At 45.2% G+C, this 25760-nt stretch overlaps 1 protein-coding gene across 3 annotated transcripts in view; it reads left to right on the top strand.

The window, feature by feature from the left end:
• Window positions 1-25760, top strand: part of LOC122943575 (putative RNA-binding protein Luc7-like 2) — a 98354-nt gene that overhangs the window by 17302 nt on the left and 55292 nt on the right. For all 3 annotated transcript variants that reach the window (XM_044301425.1, XM_044301424.1, XM_044301426.1), the window contains 2 exons: window positions 2543-2637; window positions 15190-15288. In XM_044301425.1, the coding sequence (XP_044157360.1) occupies window positions 2543-2637; window positions 15190-15288 (194 nt within the window). The remainder of the gene's footprint in view (window positions 1-2542; window positions 2638-15189; window positions 15289-25760) is intronic.

Below are 25760 nucleotides of genomic sequence, written 5' to 3' on the forward strand. Positions count from 1 at the left end.
TCCAGAATCAGTTACTATTAGACTGACTTACCCCATATTTAATAAGATTCAGCCCTTAGCAACCAGTCTGCATAAAACGGCAATTTCACTATTCAGTTAAGATGGCAGCCACTGCCCTCACCCTGAGGCTAATCCGCCTGCCCTCACTAGCCAGTAACAATAGCCCCCCAAAAGTGTCAGTAACCAGAGCCCTCCCCCCTAAAGGGTTAAACTCCTGCAGCACAAAAGGGTCCTCTTACCACATGTTGCTTTCATTTATACACTGAGCAGATGGCAGATCTCCCTTCCCTGGTCTGCGCTGCTTCCACTCTGCCTTCTCCAAGTCTGCTGAGTGAGGGAGCGTCTGCCAAGTGCAGGGACAGGGATAAGTGCACACAGCCCAGGCACTGTTATCAGCTGCTGGGGAGGACCTGGCTTTAATCATTTACTTACAGTCCCTGGCTGTCTGTAATCTGACCCTGCACGCTGGTGCTCCGTCTATTGACCATGCCTAGCAACCCTATTTTAAGCACAGGTAAAAGTAGGCTGTACAGGGAACAAAAATGTGGAATTTAGGGGTAATTGTGAAAAGTTGAAATGGGGCCACCAAGGTGATATTAATCACCACAATCCAATACTCAAAAAATAATAATAATACGACGGTTATCCTTTAATGCCAGATCCGGTACCAAGTGTTCTGGAAAAAAACAGATCCGCTTTCCTGGTCTGTGCATGCGCAGACCTTTTAAATTTCCAGATCCGGCAACGGAACTGCCTTTCGGATTCTTCTAACGCTAGTGTGGAAGTAGCCTTAGCTAAATATTTCCCTTTTACTTTCTAACTTTAAACGGGTTCTACAGTTATTTTAAACTGATCTATCCTCTGGATAGATCATCAGCATCTGATCGGCGGGGGTCCGACACCCGGGACCCCTGCCGATCAGCTGTTTGAGAAGGCAGAGGTGCTGGCAGTAGCAGGTTTACCACAGGCCCAGTGATGTCACGACTAGTATCACTGGCCTGGGCGCGGCTAAGCTCTGTTCACCTGAATACTAGTCGTGACGTCACTGGGCCTGCGGTAAACCTGCTACTGCCAGCGCCTCTGCCTTCTCAAACAGCTGATCGGCAGGGGTCCCGGGTGTCCCCCGCCGACCAGATGCTGATCTATTCAGTGGATAGATCATCTAAAATAACTGTAGAACCCCTTTAATGAAGGACATTGTAATAGATAACTGGAAACTGCTTTGCATCCGGTCAGTGATATCAGCATCTTCTGTATATAATGTATCTGTCCTGAAGCAGGGCATCTGTCAGGTTACCATTCCCATGAGTATCTGGCAAATCTCTGGAAACAAATTGCAGATGGCAATTTATGGGGCATCTTAAATAAGCCAACTTTATATCCCACACACTTTGGATTATCTACACATTGAGGCTTCTGCCCATTGCCCCATGTTAAGGGGGAAAAATCCTTTCCAGCTCCAGATATGGCCCAGATCAATGCCCCGTCTTCAGTATCTACACAACCTGACATGGGATTATTTCCCCCCCCCCCCCGCTTTTAGCAGAACTGCATATTTTAAGCTAACCCTCACATCAAATAACCAGTATCCTAATAGTTTATTCCATTTGGATGTTGCCCTTTTGCTTTTTTAACTATCTGCATCAAAGGAAAAGCAAAAAGCAAAAACGTAGAAAAATCTGTTTGGGGCTCCCGCTGGTCTCATCATGTCCACAGAGCACAAGAAGGGTAATGTTGGTAAAATGTTGCACAGTAAGAGTATTCCTGGGTCTTGACTAGTGTAAGTACTTCTCAGGTTTGTATTACTCCTGCATTCTAATGTAACTGTTACCTGCTAGTCTTAAAGGGGTTGTCCGCTATTAGAAGACTGTCACGCTTTCTTCTGAAAAAAGGCTCTGCACCCATCCATTGTTTGCCTTTGGTATTGCAGCACAGCTGCAGTGAAGTGCATGTGCCTGGGCTGCAATATACTGAAATCAACATGAGGACAGTTTATTTTTATTTTTTTAAAGCAGCTGTGTTTTTCTAACTCGAACAACCCCATACATTTGTTGAAAATATTATTTTGCTTACAAAGCTAGTATAGACTAGACCAGCTCAGCCTTTTTTACCTCTTGGTCTGCTTTAGGAGTAGGACATCTCTAGTCCATAGTGCAGTGTTTTCTAGTGCTTTGTAACCTGCCAAGTCCTATAGCTCTATAATGGAGAGATAGCTTTCTTCCGATCGGTTTGTTTCCATCCATTCTATATGACGAATGACAAATTGTGCACCCTCAGCATATGCTCCCGTGCCTCTAATTTCAAAATGCTACATTTCTGTGTATTCAGTGTGATCACATCTGTTATATTACAGAACCTGCAAACGGACTGAAAGAACAGTATTACATAGTTCTTATAATTGGATGTTCTACTGATACCCTCCAACAAACGGACCGTAGCGCCATTTTAGACTTTAGTGCATAGTCAGGATAGGCTGATGTTATGGTCCGCGACGCAGACTTTTGGATCTCTAATATAAGATATTACGGGTCGTCTTTTTCAGGTGATACAACAAGACAGCGGATCAAGTTTAGTGATGAAAGAGTGTGCAAAAGCCATCTGCTCAATTGCTGCCCCCATGATATACTCTCTGGAACGGTAGGTAATCTTGTGTTTTTGTTTATTTTGTAGCTCTTTTTCTAAAGTTCCCCATAGGGTACAGCCACGTGTAGTGTAATTGCTGCAGATTGTCTGCAGTGGAATTGTGTTTAGAAAATCCACTGCATTTACAGTAGCAGCAAAGCAGATGAAATGTAAAAAATACCCTACAGGAAGATCCTTGCCGCCATTACAGTGGACGCGTTACTTAGCTGCACTTGTCTTGAGGCATCGTTTGGTAAATCATTCCATGGGTAATACACTTGGAAAAAAAAAAAAATAATTTAAAAGTCTTAAACCGTAATTATATTTTGAGCACAGCTGGTCCGTGGTGAGGTAGGTTTCAGTTCACACTCAGTCTTGAAAATTATATATAAACCGCGCAGCTCTTAGATCTGCAATGGAGATTGTAGTCTCTGAAGGCACACAGAAAGTGGTTTCTGATACGATTGATCACTGGACTAGAACCTGGGCTTCAACATAAGTCAGAATTCCTGTCTACTAAATATTAAAAAAAACAGCTCGACACTGGAGGCAAAACTCGGGTCGGGCAAATTGAAAAGACTGATTATACTCTGACTTTTATATTTGGAATTTTGTAAGTATAATAAAGAAGTTGGATTAACTAAGAACTTGTGGTACTTCACTGTGTCGAGCAGTTTTTTCTCAATATTTAGTAGACAGGAATTCTGACTTATGTTGAAGCCCAGGTTCTAGTCCAGTGATCAATCGTATCAGAAACCACTTTCTGTGTGCCTTCAGAGACTAGAATCTCCATTGCTGATCTAAGAGCTGCGCGGTTTTTATATAATGTTTTAATTCCAAGTAGGCCTGCACAATATATTGCCAAAGCAATCGCAATAAATTGCCATATTGCAATTGCCAATTGGCTGACCCAAAAATGCTGCAATTGTATTACCATATTTTTCACTTTATAAGACAAACTTTTTCCCCCAAAAAGCGATGGTTGACTTTTTACGTGGCTGACACTGATGTATCGCCGGCCGCTATGCTGCACAGCGCGGCCGGCGATACATGAGTTACAGTACGGGGAGGGAGGAGGGACTGGAGGCAAGTCATTATTTTAATGAACAAATGTTCTTCTATTTATTCTATTTTATTTATCTGTTCTGTGCGGTGCTATTAAGAAAATGGCAAGTTTTGTATTTTGTACTTTTGTACAGTAATGCAAATATGTTATTTAATTTAGTAAAATTATTTTGAAAAACACTGTGCATTTCAGTTCATGAGTTAAGCATAACTACATTTCAGCATTATCAGTAATTTGTGTGTGCTTTTGCCTTGAAAATCCAAGCAAATAGACCTCTAGCACGATTCCCTTACAATATCGAATCGCATATCGTTATCGCAATTTTTAGGGCCCTAATCGCAATCGCACAAAATTCCCATATCGTGCAGCCCTAATTCCGTGGCTATAGGGTACTTGCTCTGCTGCTTACAGAAGTGAAGTGGGTCATGTTCACACAGAAGACAATAAAATGATGATGGAACCGCACTGCTTTTCTTTTAATCCAGCTTCTTTCTTTGGTGCAAACAACCAAGTAGTAAAACACAAGACAGAAGATACTCCCGCTGTTTGTTCCACCATTCTCTATAAGGTATCAAGGATCCCAAAATAGTGTAATACCTCCGATGCATTTAAATAACAAGGATTTGTTATACTCACAAAATTGTTTAAATTGCCAGTAGGGGTGGGTGATATGGCCTAAAATCTATATTGCGATATAATTTTAAGCATGCGCGATATGCAATATATTGTTTACTTTTTTTTTTTTTTACTTTTTATTTAATAACTATTAGCCCCCTTAAGGGCTAGAACCCTTGTCATATTCACCCTAATAGAGCTCTATTAGGATGAATAGGACTTTACACTCTCCCAGCTGCCCTGTGCTTTGTGCACACAACAGCAGGGAGCTGACCATGGCAGCCAGCCTCTGATGTAGCCCCCCAGCCTCTCCCTCTTATCAGCCCCCTCTGCAACCCCCCTCCCCAGTATTAATCATTGGTGGCCGTGGCCCCCCTCCCTTACTCCCCAGTATTGATCATTGGTGGCAGGGGCCCCCTCCCTCCCCACATCATTGGTGGCAGCAGCAGTTCAGATCATAGTCCCAGCAGTGTAATGCTGGGGCTCCGATCGGTCACCATGGCAGCAGGACGCTACTGAAGTCCTAGCTGCCATGGTATGTCAGTGAGCAGCATTATACTCACGTGCGCGGTGGCCGCCGAGCGCTCCTTCTGTCTGTGCGGCGCATTGCTAATGCTTATAGCGACCTATGAGAAAACGAAGCGCCCGGCGGCACGGCGCATGTGAGTATAATGCCGCTCACTGACGTACCATGGTCGCTCCGTGGTCATATCGCAGTCCGGCGATATGCACAAAATCCATATCGCCTATACCACCCACCCCTAATTGCCAGCATATCATTAAATAAGTTTGCATTATTTTATGATATCCTGGCAATTTAAATTAGTTTGAGTATAATAAATCATTGTTATTTAAATGCATTGGAGGCATTACACTATTTTGTGATCCTCGATACCCTATAGAGAATCCTTTTTGGAGGTTCGTGGAACAAACAGCGGGAGTATCTTTGTCTTGTGTTTTACTACTTGGTTGTTTGCACCAAAGAAAGAAGCCGGATTAAAAGAGAAGCAGCGCGGTTCCAACATCATTTTAATGTTTATTTGTTTGTTTTTTTGTTTTTTTATGGCTTGACAAAGTCCAGTGATAGTAGTTTTTTTGATGACTTTCTTCAATTTTACCACCCAATTGTAATTACAGTTGCTCAGAGACTTATTTCAGGAAATTCAATTTTAGATTTCATGTTTGAAACTTATCAATGGTGACAATTGTGTTCTGGTGTATAGATGTAGGAAGTGTGCAAGAGGCAGACATTATTACCTTAACAAGTCAATTTAACAGACCGCCCTTTGTGTATTTCAAGTAGGTGGTCCAGGTCTGTAAACCTCATGCCAAAGTATATTTACAGTTCAGGCTTTAGCTGGCTGCCCAAGCAGTGCTGCCTCTATTCTGGTCACCTGATTCCTAGGATTAGGGCTTATGCACGCGATTTTATTTATTTTGCGGTCCTGCAAAAAATACGGATCATGTCCGTGTGCATTCTGTATTTTGCGAAACGGAACAGCTGGCTTCTAATAAGAACAGTACTATCCTTGTCTGTAATGCGGGCAATGATAGGACATGTTCTATTTATTTATTTTTTGCGGAACGGACATATGGAAACGGAATGCACATGGAGTAACTTCTTTTTTTTTTTTTTTTTTTTGCTGATAGAAAATACGTTTGTGTGCATGAGCCCTATTCCAGGTCTGACTTGACCCAGTACAGCTCTAACAGTCCTAGTCCTGTGGCTCAAATCACTGTAACAGGACTGATTTCGCCTATAACTGGGGCAGTCAACCCTGTTTCTAAAGGCTATATCTCGGGCTGTATGTTGGCTGGCACTGTGATCCTGGTATTAGATTATTAGTGCTAAAAGGGAACCTGCTACCTTGATGGTGCAATCTGCAGGCAGCATGTTATAGAGCAGGAGGAGCTGAGCAGATTGTATAGTTTTATGGGGGAAAAAAATCTGTAAAACTTGTAATTTATTCATTTTAACACCTTCTCTTTTTATGCTTGCAAATCATGTGGATCGTCCCAATCGTCATTGACGGCCTGCTCCGTATGCTTAGTCACTGAGTGGCACCGCCCACATGACTCCTAATCATAAAGGATTAAATTACATGTTTTACAGAGATTCTTTTCCCATAAAAATAGATATCAATCTGCTCAGCTACTCCTGCTGGTTAACAGGATTGTGGTGACAGGTTCTCTTTACAGGGGTTGTCCAAGAATTATTTAAGAGCGCTAGCTGTCACTAGTGATTGAAAGCCTTTTATTCCCGCATAACTTCCATTTGTTAATATTTAATACAAGCAAAGTTAACAAAATATTTGCTTTGTAATTTGCAGCCTGTATGTGTTCTCATACGTTGCAAGCTGCTCAGTCCCGGTCAACGTTAAAATCCATTAGAGGAGCTCTCTTGCAGGCCTATCTCTGCTCTTATGAACACAAATCTAAGCTGACCTCTTTCCTTCTGAATGAAGTTTATTTTATTTGGTTGTAATGTAAGCAGAGACGGAGGCTACAGACTGAGCTGCCGGAGCTCGTCTGTCAGATTTCACACCGAGTATGAATTGGTATTCTGCAATGTGTGAGAAGACAAACAGAGCAACATTTCAATTAACTGTAACTTTTTATCCTGTAATATAGCTAATGCAATAAAACAACTCACCCCAAGGGTACAGTCACACATAATTTCACTGGGGAAAGTCCAAAGTGCATCCGGACAACAAAACTCCTGAAATGGGCTGATATTTGTGGTGGCATTGCTGCCAGGATCATTGCAGGTCTCTAGCTGCCTTCAACCTTTGCATTGCAAAAGTTAAAAGCTGCAGTTAAATCCTGCAACATACCTATGAAACTGGCTGACCTGTTGTATGTGTAAAGGCAACACCCCCGTTGCTCCTAGATGCTCATTTGCATATATTAAACCATCACTTTTCTTAGCAATATGGTCACATACGAACATGGGACCAACACAGATGCCTTCACCTGCCCAGTGCACATGTAACAGGTCAGCCAGTTTCATAGGTACAAATCTGCTGACAGAAGCCCTTTAAGCACACAGAGCACAAGTCCATTTGTGTGCAGCATTTGGTTGAGATCTCATCACTTTTGCCTCACAAAACTCTGCTGCCAAGATTCAGCATTATTTATGCCATGTATGGACATACACTGAAGGTGTCCAGAGCCTTTTTTTTATGATATTGCTAAACTATCCTCCAATATCAGATTGGTGGGGCTCTGACATCCTACACCCACACTATTAACCGTTTAAGGACACAGGGCGTACAGGTACGCCCTGATATCCGAATCCTTAAAGGGAACCTGTCACCGTGATTTTGTGTATAGAGCTGAGGACATGGGTTGCTAGATGGCCGCTAGCACATGCACAATACCCAATCCCCATAGCTCTGTGTGCTTTTATTGTGTAAAAAAACTGATTTGATACATATGCAAATTAACCGGAGATGAGTCCTGTATGTGAGATGAGTCAGGGACAGGACTCATCTCAGGTTAATTTGCATATGTATCAAATCGTTTTTTTTACACAATAAAAGCACACAGAGCTATGGAGACTGGGTATTGCGGATGTGCTAGTGGCCATCTAGCAACCCATGTCCTCAGCTCTATATCCAAAATCCAGATGACAGGTTCCCTTTTAAGGACTGCATTCAGCAGGCACTCTGTGACGCCACGTATCAACGATCCCAGCAAACTGCAGGTCAATTCAGACCTGCAGTTTGGCTGCGTTTTCGGGTCTCCGGTGACCCGATAACCCGGAATAGGAGGATGATCGGTGGTGTAATCACCATCTTTAGATCCTAAGAGGTGGCGGTGCTTCCGTGGAGCCAGGAGAGAGGAGCCCGTCTGTCCACCTCTGAACCCAGCACCCCCACGTGAGCCACCATAGTGCCACCTGACACTCAAACGTTCGCAGGGACAGGTTTAGGGAAAGGTTAGATTAGGCATGGAGACTGAGGGATAGTTTTTTTTTTTTTTTTTTTTTTTTTGCTTCACCCTGATCAGGTGTCTGGGGTCCACAGCACACTCAGCTGTGCGACCCTAGACCCCCCAGGGATGCTGTGCGCACACATACACTTTTTGGGGCGAACTCTTAGCGTCCGTCCACTGTTAGTGCATCGCCCACACCACTGTTAATCAGCGAGTTTGATTTTATTTATTTATTTTACATTTATTTTTTTCAAATTTTTGGGGCTTTCATTTTTATTAGATTTTTATTTTATTTTTTTGTTAGGTTTATAAGTGAACGTGAACACCCGTCCCCCACACACACACGCACACAAAATAAAGTTTTCCACACAAGCACACACACACACTCTCCTATGGCCCGCCAGACGTTCTCGGCCGTGGAAGCGTACGCCCTGCTTGTCTCCGAGAACCCCAGTGAGGATGACCCCACTTTCCTCTTGTCATCCGCATCCTCCTAATCATCTAGTGATGATGAGCCCCCAAGGAGGCGGAGACGCCGCCAGGCAGAGCCAGGGGACCCCCATGCCAGGGACCCTGTGGCCCACACTAGTATGGGCATCCCTGGGGCTCGTACTAGTTTTCCGGTCCACCAGACAAGTCCACCTGAGCCCACTACCGGTGAACTTGTCTGGTTCACCCCAGAGGATTTTGATCCTGCGATTCCTGACTTTGTTGGCCAACCAGGAATCCAGATTCGCAGAGTGGGCTTCATTGAATGACTTATTTTATTTTTTTTTTTCAGTGACCACTTTGTGAATCTGGTGGAGCAAACAAACTTGTTCGCCCAACAGTTCATTGCTCAACACCCGGGCTCCTTTTTGGCTAGGTCTGGTGGCTGGACTCCGGTCAGTGCAGCCAGGATGAGGACGTTTTGGGGCCCCGTGCTGCACATGGGCCTAGTCAAAAATACCAGGGTCAGGCAGTACCAAATTTTTGGAGGCCTATGTACCTGGAAGGGAGGTCGCTGTTGATGAGTCTCTCATTGCTTTCAAGGGGAGACTCATTTTCCGCCAGTATGTTCCCTCTAAGTGGGCGAGGTATGGTGTGAAGCTGTACAAACTTTGTGAGGCTACCTCAGGGTACACTTACAAGTTTCGTATGAACAAGGGGCGAGATTCCTGTATTTAACCCCCAGAATGTCCCCCCAATCTGGGTGTTAGCGGGAAACTTGTGTGGGACCTTATGCACCCACTGCTAGATAAGGGTTACCCCCTGTACGTGGTTAACGTTTATACTAGTATCCCCTTTGTTCCAGCCCCTCGCCGCCAGATCCACGTCCGCTTGTGGGGCCGTGCAGAAAAATCAACGTGGCTTCCCTACCCACCCCCTCAGGTACCTATCCCCAAGTGTGACACCCGTGCCCTTACCAGTGGAAACCTGTTGCCGGTCAGATATAAGGACAAGAGGGATGTCCTTGTACTGTCCACAATTCACGGTAACTGCATCACCCCTGTCCTTGTGCTAGGTACCGCGGCAACGGTCCTCAGGCCCGATTGTATCGTGGACTACAATTGGTATATGGGAGGAGTTGATCTCTCTGATCAAGTCCTCAAGCCATATAACTCCATGCGCAAAACCCGGGCATGGTACAAAAAAGTTGCGGTCTACTTGGTACAGGTTGCCTTGTACAACTCTTTTGTGCTGTCCCGGAGCGCTGGCAACACGAAAATTCCTGCAGTTCTATAAGGCAGTCCTCAAGGCTCTGATCTTTTCTGACCGGGAAAGAGCAGGCTGGAGTACCTCGGGAACTGGAGGCGCCCGGATTGTCCCTGGCCAACACTTTCCAGGTGTGGTCCCCAATACTGGAAAGAAGGGACGGTCCCCAAAAAATGTGCAGTGTGTGTCACAGGAGGGGGGTACGGAAGGACACCACCACTCGGTGTGACATGTGCCCCGATCATGTGGGCCTCTGCATTGACAGCTGCTTCAGGGAGTACCACACTTCCATGGAATACTAAATTTATAATCCCCTTCCCCAATTTTAATTCTATTTGGCCACAGACAATTGCCCAGAAAAAAACCCCAAAAAACTATGGCTCTCAGACTTTGGAGACGCAAACAATTTTTTTTAAACTTTTTTTTTTTTATAATAATTTGTAAAACTAAAATAATTTAAAAAAGTATACATATTAGGTATCGCCGTGTCCGTAAGAACCTGAACTATAAAAAATACCATATTACCTAACTCCTCAGATGAACACAGTCAAATTTTTTTAATTAAAACGGTGTAAAAAAAGCAATTTTTTTTGTCACCTTACATCACAAAAAGTGTAATAGCAGGCGATCAAAAAGTCATATGTACCCCAAAATAGTGCCAATAAAACATCCTCTCATCCCGCAAAAAATGAGCCTCTGCCCAAGACAATCTGCAAAAAAATTAACTGACTCTCTAACTATACAATATACATTTCCCATAGTTCTCAATGCTTTCATTTAGGCAAAAAAAAGATTATATATGTAAATGAGGCAAGTAAGGAGCCCAGCACCGCCCGCATCCTCCAAATCTCCTCCTTGATCCCGGACGTCACAAAGTTAGAGCGCCGTAATCTCGCAGCTAGCGCATGCGCAGTTCGTTCCCAACACATTGAAGGAACAGTGTCATATATCTTCTATATAAAAAGAATCTTCATATAAAAGAGAGGATAATTTAAAAAAAGTATAAAAATTATATTATCCTTCAGGTGGACATAAACACGCCTCTACGTTCTTTTCATCAGGTATCTTAATTTGATTTGTGCAAGCAGTGAAACAAAGGGACAATTGTATATGCAAAAATATATAATCGTTTATTATTATAAAAACAAAGAATATAAAACAATACAATTGCAAAACAAATGATGAAATTATAAAATAATGCCCAAAACACACCCCTATCTGATCAGCACAGTATGATTTAATGATTTATGACAACCAGTGTCATACTTTTAACAAACAGACTCGTATACCAAGAGAAACTTAGGATCTTCTTTTTTATCAAACAGGCTATAACAATAAAACACGGATATACAGGAAAATAACTGTTATCCCTTGACTCTGTTTTCCTATGAGCAATCAAAAATATGATAAAATATTCAGCTCGGCAATCAGACTATGGAAAATAACTTTCCAAGGGTTTTAGTCCTCTTTTCAAATAATGTCAGATCTTCCATTAACAATATGCATCTTTGCTAAGAGAATAATCAGCATTATGGAGGCACCTAAGACTATATATTCCCACAGTATGGGAACTCTTGGCTATATACCGAGAGAAATATCTTATTAATTTCACGAGTAGTAAACAAAATATACGTTACTGGGTCAAAGGTAGACAGAGTTCAGATGGGATCAGTTCTGAAGAACTAAAACATAATCCAAGTTTCTTCTGGTAAAGTTTATCTTTTTGATTAGATGGATGGATATATGGATCTCTATGGCTTCCTCCCTTGCTACTCCGCACACGAGTAATTATTCCCCCCTTATCTAAGAATCATCCCTTTTAGATTAGGGATTCCCAATCAGGTAAGGTGGGTGTATTCGCATGCTAATAACACCATGATGTCATATCAACTCCTAATATGGTATAGAACAAATAATGAAATAATATAATATTGTCCTCCAGATGGCACTGCGGTACTGCAGATGAACATCACAACTTTTAAGCATTAAAATTAAATATCTAATAATAAGTTCTCATGACCTGCTTGACATTCTTAATATAAATCATTGAGGAAGCTCTTTTCCTGACACTTTTAATTACCTATATCCTAGACTTGTTGGAGTTGGCTGTCTTCTCCTATCTTACTGAAATATACCATAGGTTAACTTGATGAAAATTTTATATAACGGCTTTGATGCTTGGCATTGGAACTTGTACATTTCACTTACCGTATTTTTCGCCCCATAAGACGCACTTTTTCTTCCCCCAAAATGGGGGAGAAATGCCCCTGCGTCTTATGGGGCGAATACTTGCAGTTTTACATCGCTGGCAGCGATGTATCAGTGAGCGGGGACTCGGGGAGGGACTGGGAGGAGTGTCTGGGGGCTGGCAATAGCGGCGGGGCGGGGCGGTGCAGTCAGTGTAGTATAGCACCGCCCCGCCGCTCCAGTATACTAATATACGATGTCATATTCAATTAATAATTATCAAACATGCCCCCTCACTCCTATTACTAACTTACATCTAATCGCTGCTGTTGAATTCATGCAGGCCAGGAGGGCGGGCGGCAGCGTAACTCTTGTCACGTGCCTGCGCCGCCTACTTTATGAATGAAGCAGGCGGCGCAGGCAAGTGACGTCAGTGAGACGCGCCGCCCGCCCGACCGTCCTGCCTGAAAACAGCAGCGATCTGTGGATGGCACAGTTATGGGCTGGGGGGTCTGTGGATGGCACTGTTATGGGCTGGGGGTCTGTGGATGGCACATATACAACAGTGCCAGCCACAGATTCCCCCCCCTGTAACAGTGCCAGCCACAGATCCCCCCTGTAACAGTGCAAGCCACAGATCCCCCCCATAACAGTGACAGTCATCCACAGATCCCCCCCATAACAGTGTCCGTCATCCACAGATCCCCCTCCATAACAGTGTCCGTCATCCACAGATCCCCCCCATAACAGTGTCCGTCATCCACAGATCCCCCCATAACAGTGTCCGTCATCCACAGATCCCCCCATAACAGTGTCCGTCATCCACAGATCCCCCCATAACAGTGTCCGTCATCCACAGATCCCCCCATAACAGTGTCCGTCATCCACAGATCCCCCCCCATAACAGTGTCCGTCATCCACAGATCCCCCCCCATAACAGTGTCCGTCATCCACAGATCCCCCCCCCTAACAGTGTCCGTCATCCACAGATCCCCCCCATAACAGTGTCCGTCATCCACAGATCCCCCCCCCATAACGGTGTCCGTCATCCACAGATCTCCCCCCATAACGGTGTCCGTCATCCACAGATCTCCCCCATAACAGTGTCCGTCATCCACAGATCTCCCCCATAACAGTGTCCGTCATCCACAGATCTCCCCCATAACAGTGTCCGTCATCCACAGATCTCCCCCATAACAGTGTCCGTCATCCACAGATCTCCCCCATAACAGTGTCCGTCATCCACAGATCTCCCCCATAACAGTGTCCGTCATCCACAGATCTCCCCCATAACAGTGTCCGTCATCCACAGATCTCCCCCATAACAGTGTCCGTCATCCACAGATCTCCCCCATAACAGTGTCCGTCATCCACAGATCTCCCCCATAACAGTGTCCGTCATCCACAGATCTCCCCCATAACAGTGTCCGTCATCCACAGATCTCCCCCATAACAGTGTCCGTCATCCACAGATCTCCCCCATAACAGTGTCCGTCATCCACAGATCCCCAGTAATAGTGCCATCCACAGACCACCATTAGTTCCAAACCCACCAAACACACAGCACACCTTTTGCCAGCCACAGATCCCCCCCTGTAACAGTGCAAGCCACAGATCCCCCCCTGTAACAGTGCAAGCCACAGATCCCCCCCCATAACAGTGACCGTCATCCACAGATCCCCCCATAACAGTGACCGTCATCCACAGATCCCCCCATAACAGTGACCGTCATCCACAGATCCCCCTCCATAACAGTGTCCGTCATCCACAGATCCCCCCCATAACAGTGTCCGTCATCCACAGATCCCCCCATAACAGTGTCCGTCATCCACAGATCCCCCCATAACAGTTTCCGTCATCCACAGATCCCCAGTAATAGTGCCATCCACAGACCACCATTAGTTCCAAACCCACCAAACACACAGCACACCTTTTGGTAAAAATTTTTTTTTTTCTTATTTTCCTCCCCAAAAACCTAGGTGCGTCTTATGGGCCGGTGCGTCCTATAGGGCGAAAAATACGGTATCTACATCCATGAATAACTATTGTTTTGAAATAACATTTACTCTTCTCAGAAATCCAATTAACATAAACTTACTTCAATGTTTCTGTACCTTCTACAATACCTTCTAAATGATAAATACATGGTATAACATATATATAAATCGATACATTGTTACACATAGATAACACATTATATGAATTACCATATGTTGTAAACTAAATATATCTATATATCTCTCTCTATATATATCTATATATATCTCTATCTAATTATGAATATGTAAATTGAACCTCATACAGCAGGTGTGCCTCAAGGATATGAGTCCTTATCAAGCCATTGCTTATCTATAAAATAACCTTGTTCCCTCCAGACAGACATGTCTTAAAGTAGGTTTACTCCTCTAGATAGTCCCATATCTTTTGTAATAACTTTTTAAATACAATGTCCGTTTATGTTCACAATTATTTTTATATAAACTGAACTTGCAATGAACTCATCTTTGCTTCCTCAGCAACATAATAGAACTTTGGTTCAGGCTGATTTTATTCTTGAAGGCAATGAGATGAGCATACATTTTGATTATAACGTCATTAGATAATATTGTATACGTATGAAAATGCACAACATATGTTGGCACTGACATGCCACGTACTCGCGCATGCACGAGGTTACGGCACTCTAACTTGGTGACCTCGGGGAACAAGGAGGAGATTTGGAGGATGCAGGTGGTGCTGGGCTCCTTCACAGTGGGCGTGGCTGGGCATTAAAAATGTTAGTAACAGCCCCTTGGGCACCTTACTTGCCTCATTTACACACACACACACACACACATCGAGCGCTATGGGGAACGGATATTGCGGACGTGCTATCAGCGATCTAGTAGCTCTATAGGCAAAATCCAGGTGACGGAATCCCTTTAAGCTGATCCCTGCAGCCTCTGTCACCAGTCGCACAGCGCTGTACAAAGTGTAGTGGCAATGCCTGGTAACTACAGTTCTGCTGTCATATTTATTTCTTCCTAAAGTAATTCTTTCTGTAATAAACTGTAATATTCCTTCTGCAGAGAATGGATCTGGGAGAATGTTTGAAGGTACATGACTTGGCCTTGAGAGCAGATTATGAGATTGCATCTAAACAACAAGATTTCTTCTTTGAGCTTGATGTAAGTTTTGTTAAATTCTTTTGCCTTCTCGATATCTATACCAATATCAGTGCTGTGTTTGCAGTCGAAACAGAGATGCTGCTGCCTCTCCTGGTCCCAGTGATCATATGAACGTAGGGACAATTGTCAAATGACAGCTGCTTGATCCTACTAAACCCAGCAAAGCCCTCATAATGTGCCATTTTTCACGTTGCCTGGACTTGTACTCCTCAGTAAGACATGCTATTCACAGCTATGACAGCTTTAGTTATTGTGGAAATGTGGTGTAAAAATAAATAATAAAATCATGTTCTCCAACAGTATTTTCTGACTCGGTGGCAAACAAGTTAGATTACAAAAAGTAAGAGAAAATATAAAATTATGATTTGCTTGTGTCGATTTGTTAATATATGGATGCTGGTAATAATGCTTTTCTGCCATGTGGTCAAGAGATCTTTGGTAAGTGTTTAAAGTTTAGTGTAACAAATATATAAATCAAACCTGTATTTAGGACTAGGACCTTTTTGTCTCTCATTGTTCATACATCTGTATTGATTTTGTCACTTTAGTACTTAGCATTTATTGCTGTGAAATATGCTGGCATTGTATAAAGATTATTTTGAGGTGTGTCAATTCCTGAAATGTAAAAAGCACACATTTCAAACTGCATGACCTTATTAAAATATTTGAAGTATTATCATAGTTTTATATGTACTAGGTTTTTCCTTTGAGGAAACATGTGCAGTGCGCCCCGCTTGGATAGGAGCGGGTCTCAATATTCCACCAATTTATGTGATGAAATAATCAGTTTAACCTGTAGGGTATCAGCGCAGTACATCTTACTCTGACTGCGGAGGGTACGGGGTCCCTCTTTCACCCCATCGGGTCCTCGCGCTGCGGTGATGGGGATCTGATGGCTACTGTGGCAGCCCGATGCCTTACACAGGCATTGCAGCTTGCCAACTACGGAAGCGTATGAGATCCAGCCCCCAGGTTGTCAGTGTAAATACTCACAGGCAATGCATTACAATACACAATGTATTGTAATGCTTTGTAGAGAAGATCAGACCCCCAAAAGTTGGGACAAAGATTAAAAGTTAAAAAAAAGGCCCTTTCCCATAATCAAGTCATATAAAATGTAAAAAATTGAAGAAAAAATAAAGGAAAAACGGACGAATACCATGTCACGATGAGCTATATAAGGCTACTTTCACATTATCGTTTTTAAATTCCGCTACTGAGATCTGTCATAGGATCTCAATAGCGGATGAAAACACTTCAGTTTTGTCCCCATTCATTGTCAATGAGGTCAAAACGTAACTAAACTGAGTGCACCAGAATGTATTCCGTTCCGTTTGGTAGCGCTCCCATCACGGACAGAATAACGCTGCAAGCAGTGTTTTCTCATTAATGTCATTGGGTGACACAGCACCATGGGTATACGCCCAGCTACCACTAGGAGGCGACACTAGAGATCAAAAAGGTTGGCTCCGCCCAGGTGGGCTATGCCCTCTACACAGACACTAGGCTAATCAGTTTTAGTCTAGTGTCGTAGGAGGCAGACATGACCTGCTGTTTTTTATTTATTTATTTATTCATTTTTTTTGCAGGTCTTGCTTTTTTATTTTATTCCTTTTTTTCTTTTTGTCTGCAGGTTTCTGCCTGCTGCAGGATGGGGCTCCATCGTGGATATCCACTTTGGTTGCACCCCCTTCGCACGCGTACTTTGAGTACCATGTCGGTCCCCCATTACTGCATCCGCAGTGGCATGCCGGTAGTCCCACGTAAGTGCTAGTTTGCCGAAGGGGTGACCCTGTGGCACTTGAAGACGCCGGACGATAAGTATTATCCCCTGTGTCCCATGGGGTCTCTGGTTAGTTCCCCTTCTTTGGCCAGGGGGTAGGTTACACTTTATTCAGGGGGCCTGGGAAACCCGTCTCCTGGCCACCCATGCCCCTCCCCGGCCTTCCCTTCTACCTTAGTCTCTGGCTTCTGCCGGGACTAGGCCGCATCTTCTCTGGCCTGTACTCGGGTCCCAGGTGCGCCTTTTTCCCTGTTTTTTAAAAAAAAATTTTTTTCTTTCCGGAGGGCCCCCGGTGTCCCGCGGTTCCGTCCTGCTGTTGGCTCACTTTTTCCGGCTGCTTAATTAATCAAGGCCCTGGCCTTTACCTTGACTAGGCGGCATCCTCTCCCGCCCCCTTCTGGCTTCCCGCTCTTTTTTTTTTTTTTTTTACCTGCCCCCCCCAGTGGGCAGAGTTTTCACTTAACTCTGGCTTCAGGGCCTCTATCTTGCCAGCATAAATGATCATCCCATAAAGCCTTCCTGCACGCTTCTGTGGCAGCCGCAACACCCCTTCGGGGACACAGCACCTGACCGTGTTCTCTTCCCCCCCCCCCCCATTCCCAGCCCTCTTCGGGGTCGCCACGTATTTTTCGTGAGCCATTGCTGTAGAAAGTCGCCATGCGGTCAGCCTGACCCTGTTTGTGTGCATTGCCTGGTTTCCAGGCTCCCCCAGGGCTCCCTGCCCCCACTTTCTGCGTAGGCCCCTCCTGAATGGGTCCCTTCCGTGTCCCAGGCCATAGGGAATCTAGCCCTACCCTCCCAATCTATGGTGGAGTTATTGGACCACTTACCTACCCAAATGCAGCTGCCTCTGCCCCGCCAGGCATTCCTCTACTAACTGGGTACGCTCACGCTCAGCCACCAGGTCCTGTAATCGACCTCGGGTTGTCTCAACTAGGTCCTGCTCCTCCTCTGTATCCTCGGGTCACTTCCAGGACAGAAATCCCTGCCCTCATGCGGCAGCATGCCCCATTGCTTCCTGCCTTGTTCATATCAGGGGGCAGAGTCCAATAGCGGCCTAGGATCTCTCCTCATAGGTCCCGCTCACCCCCTACACCCTGGTTTCCTCCCAGGACAGGACTAGCACTGAGAGAAATGCCTCAGGTTTCTCCTGCCTCATCGAGGGACTCCTCTGCACCTCTTCAGAGTCTGACTCTGAACAGAGCATCAGGCGGTTTTCCACCATACTAAATCTCTCTGGGTGGTCAAAGACAAATGTCCTCTGAGGAACCTCTCCTCTCCAGGGTTGGTACCCCCTTTAGTGGATTTTCAGATGGCAATCCCCCTGGTTGCACAGATAATTATCCACACAGGTAAGTCAGCTTGCCGCCTCTCCAGTAGGTGGTGCTTTACTCGCCACCGTGTTTCGCATGCTGACCCACTTATGTGGTGTCCCAGGTACGTACGCCTTCCCCTTCACAGGGGGGTACTCCTACCACTGCCAAATGCTGTATCTGGCAAACTTTCCTGGTTCCAATGTATCTCCTTTTCAGCTGGAGTAATTTCAATATTACCAGGGTCTGTATTCAACACACCCTCTTAGTCGGAGAGTGTTCCAGGCTACCGTATTCTCCAGACGCTGTAGCCAATACACCATCCTGGTGCTAGTGTGCACCACACAACCATATTACTCCCTTATTAAGCGGAGTACCTGTACCATCTTAAGATGCTATAGCCATTTCACCTGTCTGGTTCTAATGCACTCCATGCACTATATTACTCCATTATTGGGTGGAGTACCCGTACCATCTTCAGACGCTATAGCCATTTCACTTGTCTGGTACTAGTGTGCACCATGTAGCCACATTACTCTATTATTGGGTGGAATACTTGTACCATCTCCAGAGGCTGTAGCTATTACAACTGTCCTGTCCTGTTCTAGTGTGCACCATGCAGCCGTATTTCTCCCTAATCAAGTGAAGTACAGATGCCATCTTCAGATGCTGTAGCAATTGCTCCTGTCTGGTTCTAGTGTGCACCATGCAGAGGTGGAGTACATGTACCATCTCCAGATGCTGTAGCCATTACACCTGTCTGGCCTTAGTCTTCACTACACAGCCGTATTACTCCCTGATTAGGTAGAGTACCTGTACCATCTCCAAATGCTGTAGCCATTGCCCCTGTCTAGTTCTAGTGTGCATCATGCAGCCATATAACTCCTTTATTAAGTGGAGTACCTATACCAGCGCCAGATGCTGTAGCCATGTCTTCACTCCCATTATAGTGTGCATCATGCAGCCAGATTACTCCTGTTCTCAGGCGGAGTATTTGTAGTATCTCCAAGTGTTTTGCCCTATTGGTACAATCTGTGGCCCATACGGCTCCTGCATTGCCCTTTCCTGGCTCTAATGTGTGCTAGGCAATCATGTGGACCTTCTTCATGCAGCATGATGGTACCATCCCCAGATGCTGTATTCATCACTCTGTTCTGGTTCTAGTATGCATCTGGCACCCATTACCGTCGTCCTCAGCGGTGTACTTGTACTATCTCAAGGCGCTGTATCCGACAAACCATCCTGGTGGTAGTATGTAACTGGTAACCGTATGTTCCCCCCTTCTGGGGGGGGGAGAAGAGGAGCTTATTTTGGTCTCAGACCAAAAAAAAAAAAAAAAATGGCTTTCAGAAAATGAATTTTTTTTTTCCCCCAAAATGCTTTTACTGTGTAAAACGTAGTGGTCGACTGAGTTATGAAAAAAAAATATAGCAATGTAAATCTGATGGGCAGCAATATATAACTAAGCTAAACAAGTTTTAGGCACAAAAAATGTTATTTCCTCATTTCCCTGGTTCTCTTCTGGCCCTTTGTTTACCTGCAATAACAACAATCTCTGCTGCTCCGCAAAAGCAGTGAATAAGTCTGCCCTGAGTGACATGTCCTACTGTGGGGAGACTCGGCAGCATGTTGTATGTGTAGGACTACAAGTCTCAGCTGTACAATTACACTGCTGATGCACACAGTATCTTCCCCATACCTGTTCTTGTGCAATGCTCTGCAGAACTCCTCCAGTCTGTTAGCTCCTGTGCGCGGCATTTGTCTCCTCACTGCCTGCAGCTGCTCAATAAAGCCTTCAGCCCTGAGTCTGTGCTGCTGAAGGGGTTAACGTTTTTTCCCTGAAGAATCCAGGGAGAGAGCAGGCAGTGCAGGGGGGCTTGGCCAGCACAGTGACTTGTGTACAGACACCTCTGCTTTTTCAGGCTTGTGCACCAAAGAGCAGGAAGAGAAGCTGACCCTCAGTGAAATCTGAAAAAAGCAGCAACTGTAGATGCAGTAAGTGCATTATAAAGCCTTTACATTTTTTTTTAAATCAGATCATTTTTTATTGAACATTTTACAATGTAGCTACACGTTTTATCATATTACGTACAAGGATGACATAGAGACATGCTGTCCATACGGCTAATAACGAAAAGGACGCCAAGCTATGTGCAGTAAACAGATTACAATCCAACCCCCCCACCCCTCCCATCCCACCCCACCCAACCTGCAAGATTCAAAAGGCACATTGTTAAACACCTCTATTCAGACGTCGAAACGACAGCCATGGATCCCACAATTTTTCAAATTTCGCTGGGCATCCACGCTTCTGGTATACCATCCGTTCATAACTCAGCATCACGTCAACCGCACTTAAGAATTCACCTAGCGTTGGCGGCGCTGTCTGTATCCAATGTAAGGCGATTAATTTCCTAGCAACATACAACACTCTACCTATAGCTATTTTATGCACCTGACCGGTGGCCAATTCAGAGACATATCCCAACACACACACTTTCGGGTCAGAGGGTATTCGTACTTTGTAAACGTCCTGTGTCGTCTGACGTACCAACTCCCAGTATCTCCCCAACCTTTCGCACGTCCACATCATATGCAACAAATCTGCAGACACCACAGAGCATCTTGGACATTCATCCGTGGGTCTAAACCCTATACGGAACAAAAAAAAACGGTGTTTTGTAGACTCTATGGACAATAAACAGCTGTGAGAGTTTACGCCCTTCACTCAAGGAAGAGAGAGGTATCGCCTCCAGTATGTCAGACCACTGGTTGTCAGTTAATTCGCCAACATCTTTTTCCCATTTACTTTTAGCCGCAAGCGGATGTGACATTAGAAACTTATCAAGCAACATCTTGTATATACAGGAAATCATACCTCTCCTCGCCCCCCTGGACAGAATCAGGTGCAATGCAGCATCTCTCCCCGCCACCATAGTTGTACCTTTAAATGTGGAGTTGTAAGCGTGTCTCACCTGAAGGTACTTATAAAAGTGAGTTCTAGGCAGTTCATACTTCTCCTGAAATCTGGCAAATGACATGAACTTCTTTTCCTCTAAAAGATGTCCCAACCTCAGAATACCCTTCCCTTTCCATGCCCCAAACTCAGACAGGGAGAGGAATTCCGGCAGCACGGGATTATCCCACAGTGGAGTGTATTCCGTATTGCCGAAAACCCCCCTCAGGAGCTTGACCCTATTCCACACGGATTGCATCAAATGTCCCAAATCACCCATCGGACCACTCCTTCCAGCCCCCTTAGTCTCAAGGATTAGCAGTAGGTCACTAGAGGACAAGCAATACTTAAACAACTGACACGACATCTCACTCGACTCCAGTTCCAGCCACCCCTTAAAATGTTGGCATTGAGCCGCCAGGAAGTACACCCAGGGGTTTGGCACTGCAAGGCCCCCTTCCGTTTTAGGATATTGCAACGTTTCCAGCTTAATTCTCGGATGCCCCTTCCGCCATATGAGCTCCCTGAAAGTAGCATTGATTGGAGCAAATTTGGACTTTGACAGCCAGACCGGGGAATTATGTAGAACATAGAGTAGCTGGGGCATCAACACCATTTTAATGAGATTGGCTCTTCCCGCCACTGACAGATATAATTTACACCATGCCTTAGTTTTATTACGAAATTTAACAACCAGCGGGTCAAAATTAAGGCGCCCAAAGTCTCGTATTCTCGGGGATATATGGATACCCAAGTACTTAAAGGTCGCTACACATGGAATACTTCTGTCTCGCACTGTCTGTGATTGCACTTGCCCGTCAAGCAGCATAATCGCCGACTTACTCCAGTTAATAGTCAGACCCGACAGATCCCTGAAGCAATCAATGATTTTCATAGCCGCTTCCAACGATGGACCAGTATCCCCCAGAAAAAGCAAAGTGTCGTCTGCATACATCGCCACTTTATTATCAACTGTCCCATATTGGAACCCCCGAATGTCCGTCGATTTCCGAATTGCTGCGGCCAATGGCTCAATCGCAACTGCAAATAGCAGAGGCGACAACGGGCACCCCTGTCTAGTACCCCGGCCCAGGCAGAACTTGGGGGACACTCCTCCATTCGCCCTGATACATGCTTTGGGTTTAGAATATAGCACCCGGACCCAGGATATATATTCATCTCCAAATCCCATATACGCCATAACTCTCCACAAGAATCGCCACTCAATGCTGTCAAAGGCCTTGGCCGCATCTAAAGAAAGGATAGCTCTATCTCCAACATTATCAGCTGGAAGTTGAATACTGGCAAACACTCTTCTAATATTAATTGACGTTGACTTCTGAGGCATGAAGCCAGTCTGGTCAGAGTGTATGATAGACAAAATCACTTTAGACAGACGCATGGCCAAGACCTTTGCAAGCAACTTAACATCAGCGGAGAGCAACGATATCGGTCTATATGAGTCAGGGAGAGAGTGATCCTTGTCTGGCTTAGGAATGACTACTATTACCGCCTCCTGCATGGACGGAGGCAACTCCCCCCTCTCCTTGGAATAATTTAATACCTTCAGAAGTTCCGGGAGCAGCACTTCCGAAAAGGACTTATAAACTTCCGCCGGAAAGCCCATCTAAACCTGGAGCCTTGTCGTTGGCCATAGCAGCTAATGCCGCCTTCAATTCTTCCAACTCAATCGGCTCCTCTAATCGCATACTGTCTTCCCTGGAAAGCTTAGGGAGATTTAATGTGGCTAAAAAGGTGTCAATATCCGCATCCGAGCATGTCACCCTAGAAGTATACAGAGAGGAGTAAAAATTATTCAGTATATTCAAAATGTTATCCGTATCACGCCTGAGGACGCCGCCAGCATCTAACAGGCCAGATATACATTGTGACCCTTGCTGCGCTTTTGCGATAACCGAGAGCATATGGCCCACACTCTCACCCTCAGTAAAAAATTGCTGCTTGTAAAACAGTCGTTTCCTCTCTGCTACCTCCAAAAGGTGACACCTCAACTCCTCCTGCCTAGCCTTCAAGGTATTGCTTGTCATGATAGAAGGATTTAACACAAAAGCTTCCTCCGCTATCCTCATATTATCCTGCTTCTGCCGATCAAGCTCTCTAGATTTAGATTTAATCCGACTGACTGTTTTAATAAAGGATCCTCTGAGGAAGGCCTTCATTGCATCCCAGACGACTGACGGAGACGCAGTCCCTTCATTTATACAAAAATATTCCCTAAGGGATTGAAGCATATCAGTCGGCTCACCCATCAGTTTTAACCAAAAGGCATTCAATCGCCAGCAACTAACCCCCGGCCTGGCTGTCACAGAGATGTCGAGGGCGATGCTAAATAAGGAGTGGTCAGATAGGGTCCTAGCAAGATATTCTGAGTTCTGTACAAACGGGAACATATGCGCATTTACCAGACCCAGATCTATACGCGACAGGGAGCCATAAGTCGAGGAGCAACACGAGTATTTCCTGTCCAGGGGGTGGGTCTCTCTCCATACATCCATCAGACCTAGTTCCCTCAGTATTCTTGCAAACAAGGTTTCACCCGCATTACTACCACTAGGTGTGATCTGGCATCTATCGAGCGAACTGTCAAGTACATTATTAAAATCTCCCACTATCAACATTGGAAGTTCAGAGAATTCTGCCATAAACTCCATAAGTTTCCTTAAAGGCACTGAGGAAAATGGTGGGGGTATATAGATTGTCGCTAGCACCATTCTTATCCCTTGAACCACACAATGCATTCCTATAAACCTTCCCTCTTCATCCACACATTCCCTGAGACATTCAAATATGATATTCTTATAGACTAGGATACTAACCCCTCTGGAATGCGAGGAGAAGACGGAATGCACAGAATAACCCAGCCACGGCTTTTGCATGACATGTATAGATTGTTTGGTCACATGCGTTTCTTGCAAGCATATTATTGCCGGCTGATATCTAGATAGGTACCGGAACAGACCGTGTCTCTTCGTAGCATCCGCCATTCCCCTCACATTCCAGCTAAGTATTCTCGTAACAGGTCCCATAAGAATGCATGCATATATAAAAGTACATTTGAGATCCACACCTTTCCACCTCCCAACCGCTGCGGGAAAAAACATTGTTAATCATCAGATTACAGACTCCCCTCTCCTCCCTACTTTCCCCAACAGAATATACAAGGACTGTACGTTTCAGCATTTTAGAATAGCCAACAATAGCACCTTTGACAGTATTAACCCCCGCTAACCCCTTCCCCCCTCCCTCCCCCCACCCAACTAACCCTCCCCAGACAGTAAACATATGCAGCATAATTAGATTCAGTAATGAACTCGGGGCCAACATTGTGAACCTGGCCCAACAGCGCCTGAAGCAGCACAGCATCCAGCACGATACCGTACACAGGCACATTGAGAAGGTGGGGAGCAACCTCGGGCGTATGCTCTACCCACAAGATGTCTCCAGCAACCGGCTAAAGACAAAAGAAAATGTCCACAACGGTGGGTGGACAGTCCCTGGGACTTCAAAACTTCAATCAGGAGCAGGAATGTCCAACAGTCTCAGGTGTCTGTTGATGGAATCCTAAGGCGACGCTCATTTTGATCCAGCCACTTGACCGCAGCATCCGAGTCCTCAAAGAACACCGCGGATCCAAACGCCACCACCCTGAGCCTGGCCGGGAACATCATGGAGTACTGTACTTGCAAATCTCTCAGCCTCCGTTTAATCTCCACAAAGCGAGCTCTCTTTTTCTGTACATCCGACGAATAGTCAGGGAACAGGGACACCTGAACTCCATTAATTTTTAAATCAGGATGAGACCTTGCAGCCCTCAGTATAGTGTCCCTGTCTCGATAGTGCAGGATTTTAGCCAGTATTGGACGTGGCGGACGTCCTGGCGGCAAAGGCCTGGTGGGGACCCTATGCGCTCGTTCAACAGCGTAAAGTGCAGAAAGTCCTCTATCGCGGAATTTTTCCGCGAGCCATTTCTCAATAAAATCAGTGGCCTCTGGGCCCTCAGACTTCTCAGGAATGCCCACCAGCCTTATATTATTGCGTCGAGAACGGTTTTCGAGGTCGTCGGTTTTAGCGTAGAGCGCCGCTATATCCTTTGACGCAGCCCGGCTCTCTCTCTGTAGGGTAACAGCCCCATCTTCCAGATCCGAGACCCTCCTCTCCACTTCTGAGGTGCGTTCAGCCACCTTATGCAGGTCATGACGGATAATGGACATGTCCGCTTTTAGACTTCCAATATTAATATTCATATTCTGGAGGGTGGCGTTACAGCTAGCAATAGCTGCCATCACATCTTTCAGGGTGGGCTCAGGGGCATTGATTACAGGCAGACACTTCCCAGTGCTGCACAGGCTAGCACTCGCCCCCTCCTCATGCTGAACTGGGGACTGCTGATCTTCTTTAC

Source organism: Bufo gargarizans, chromosome 7, assembly GCF_014858855.1.
Source record: "Bufo gargarizans isolate SCDJY-AF-19 chromosome 7, ASM1485885v1, whole genome shotgun sequence".
In the NCBI taxonomy this organism is placed as follows: Eukaryota; Metazoa; Chordata; class Amphibia; order Anura; family Bufonidae; genus Bufo; species Bufo gargarizans.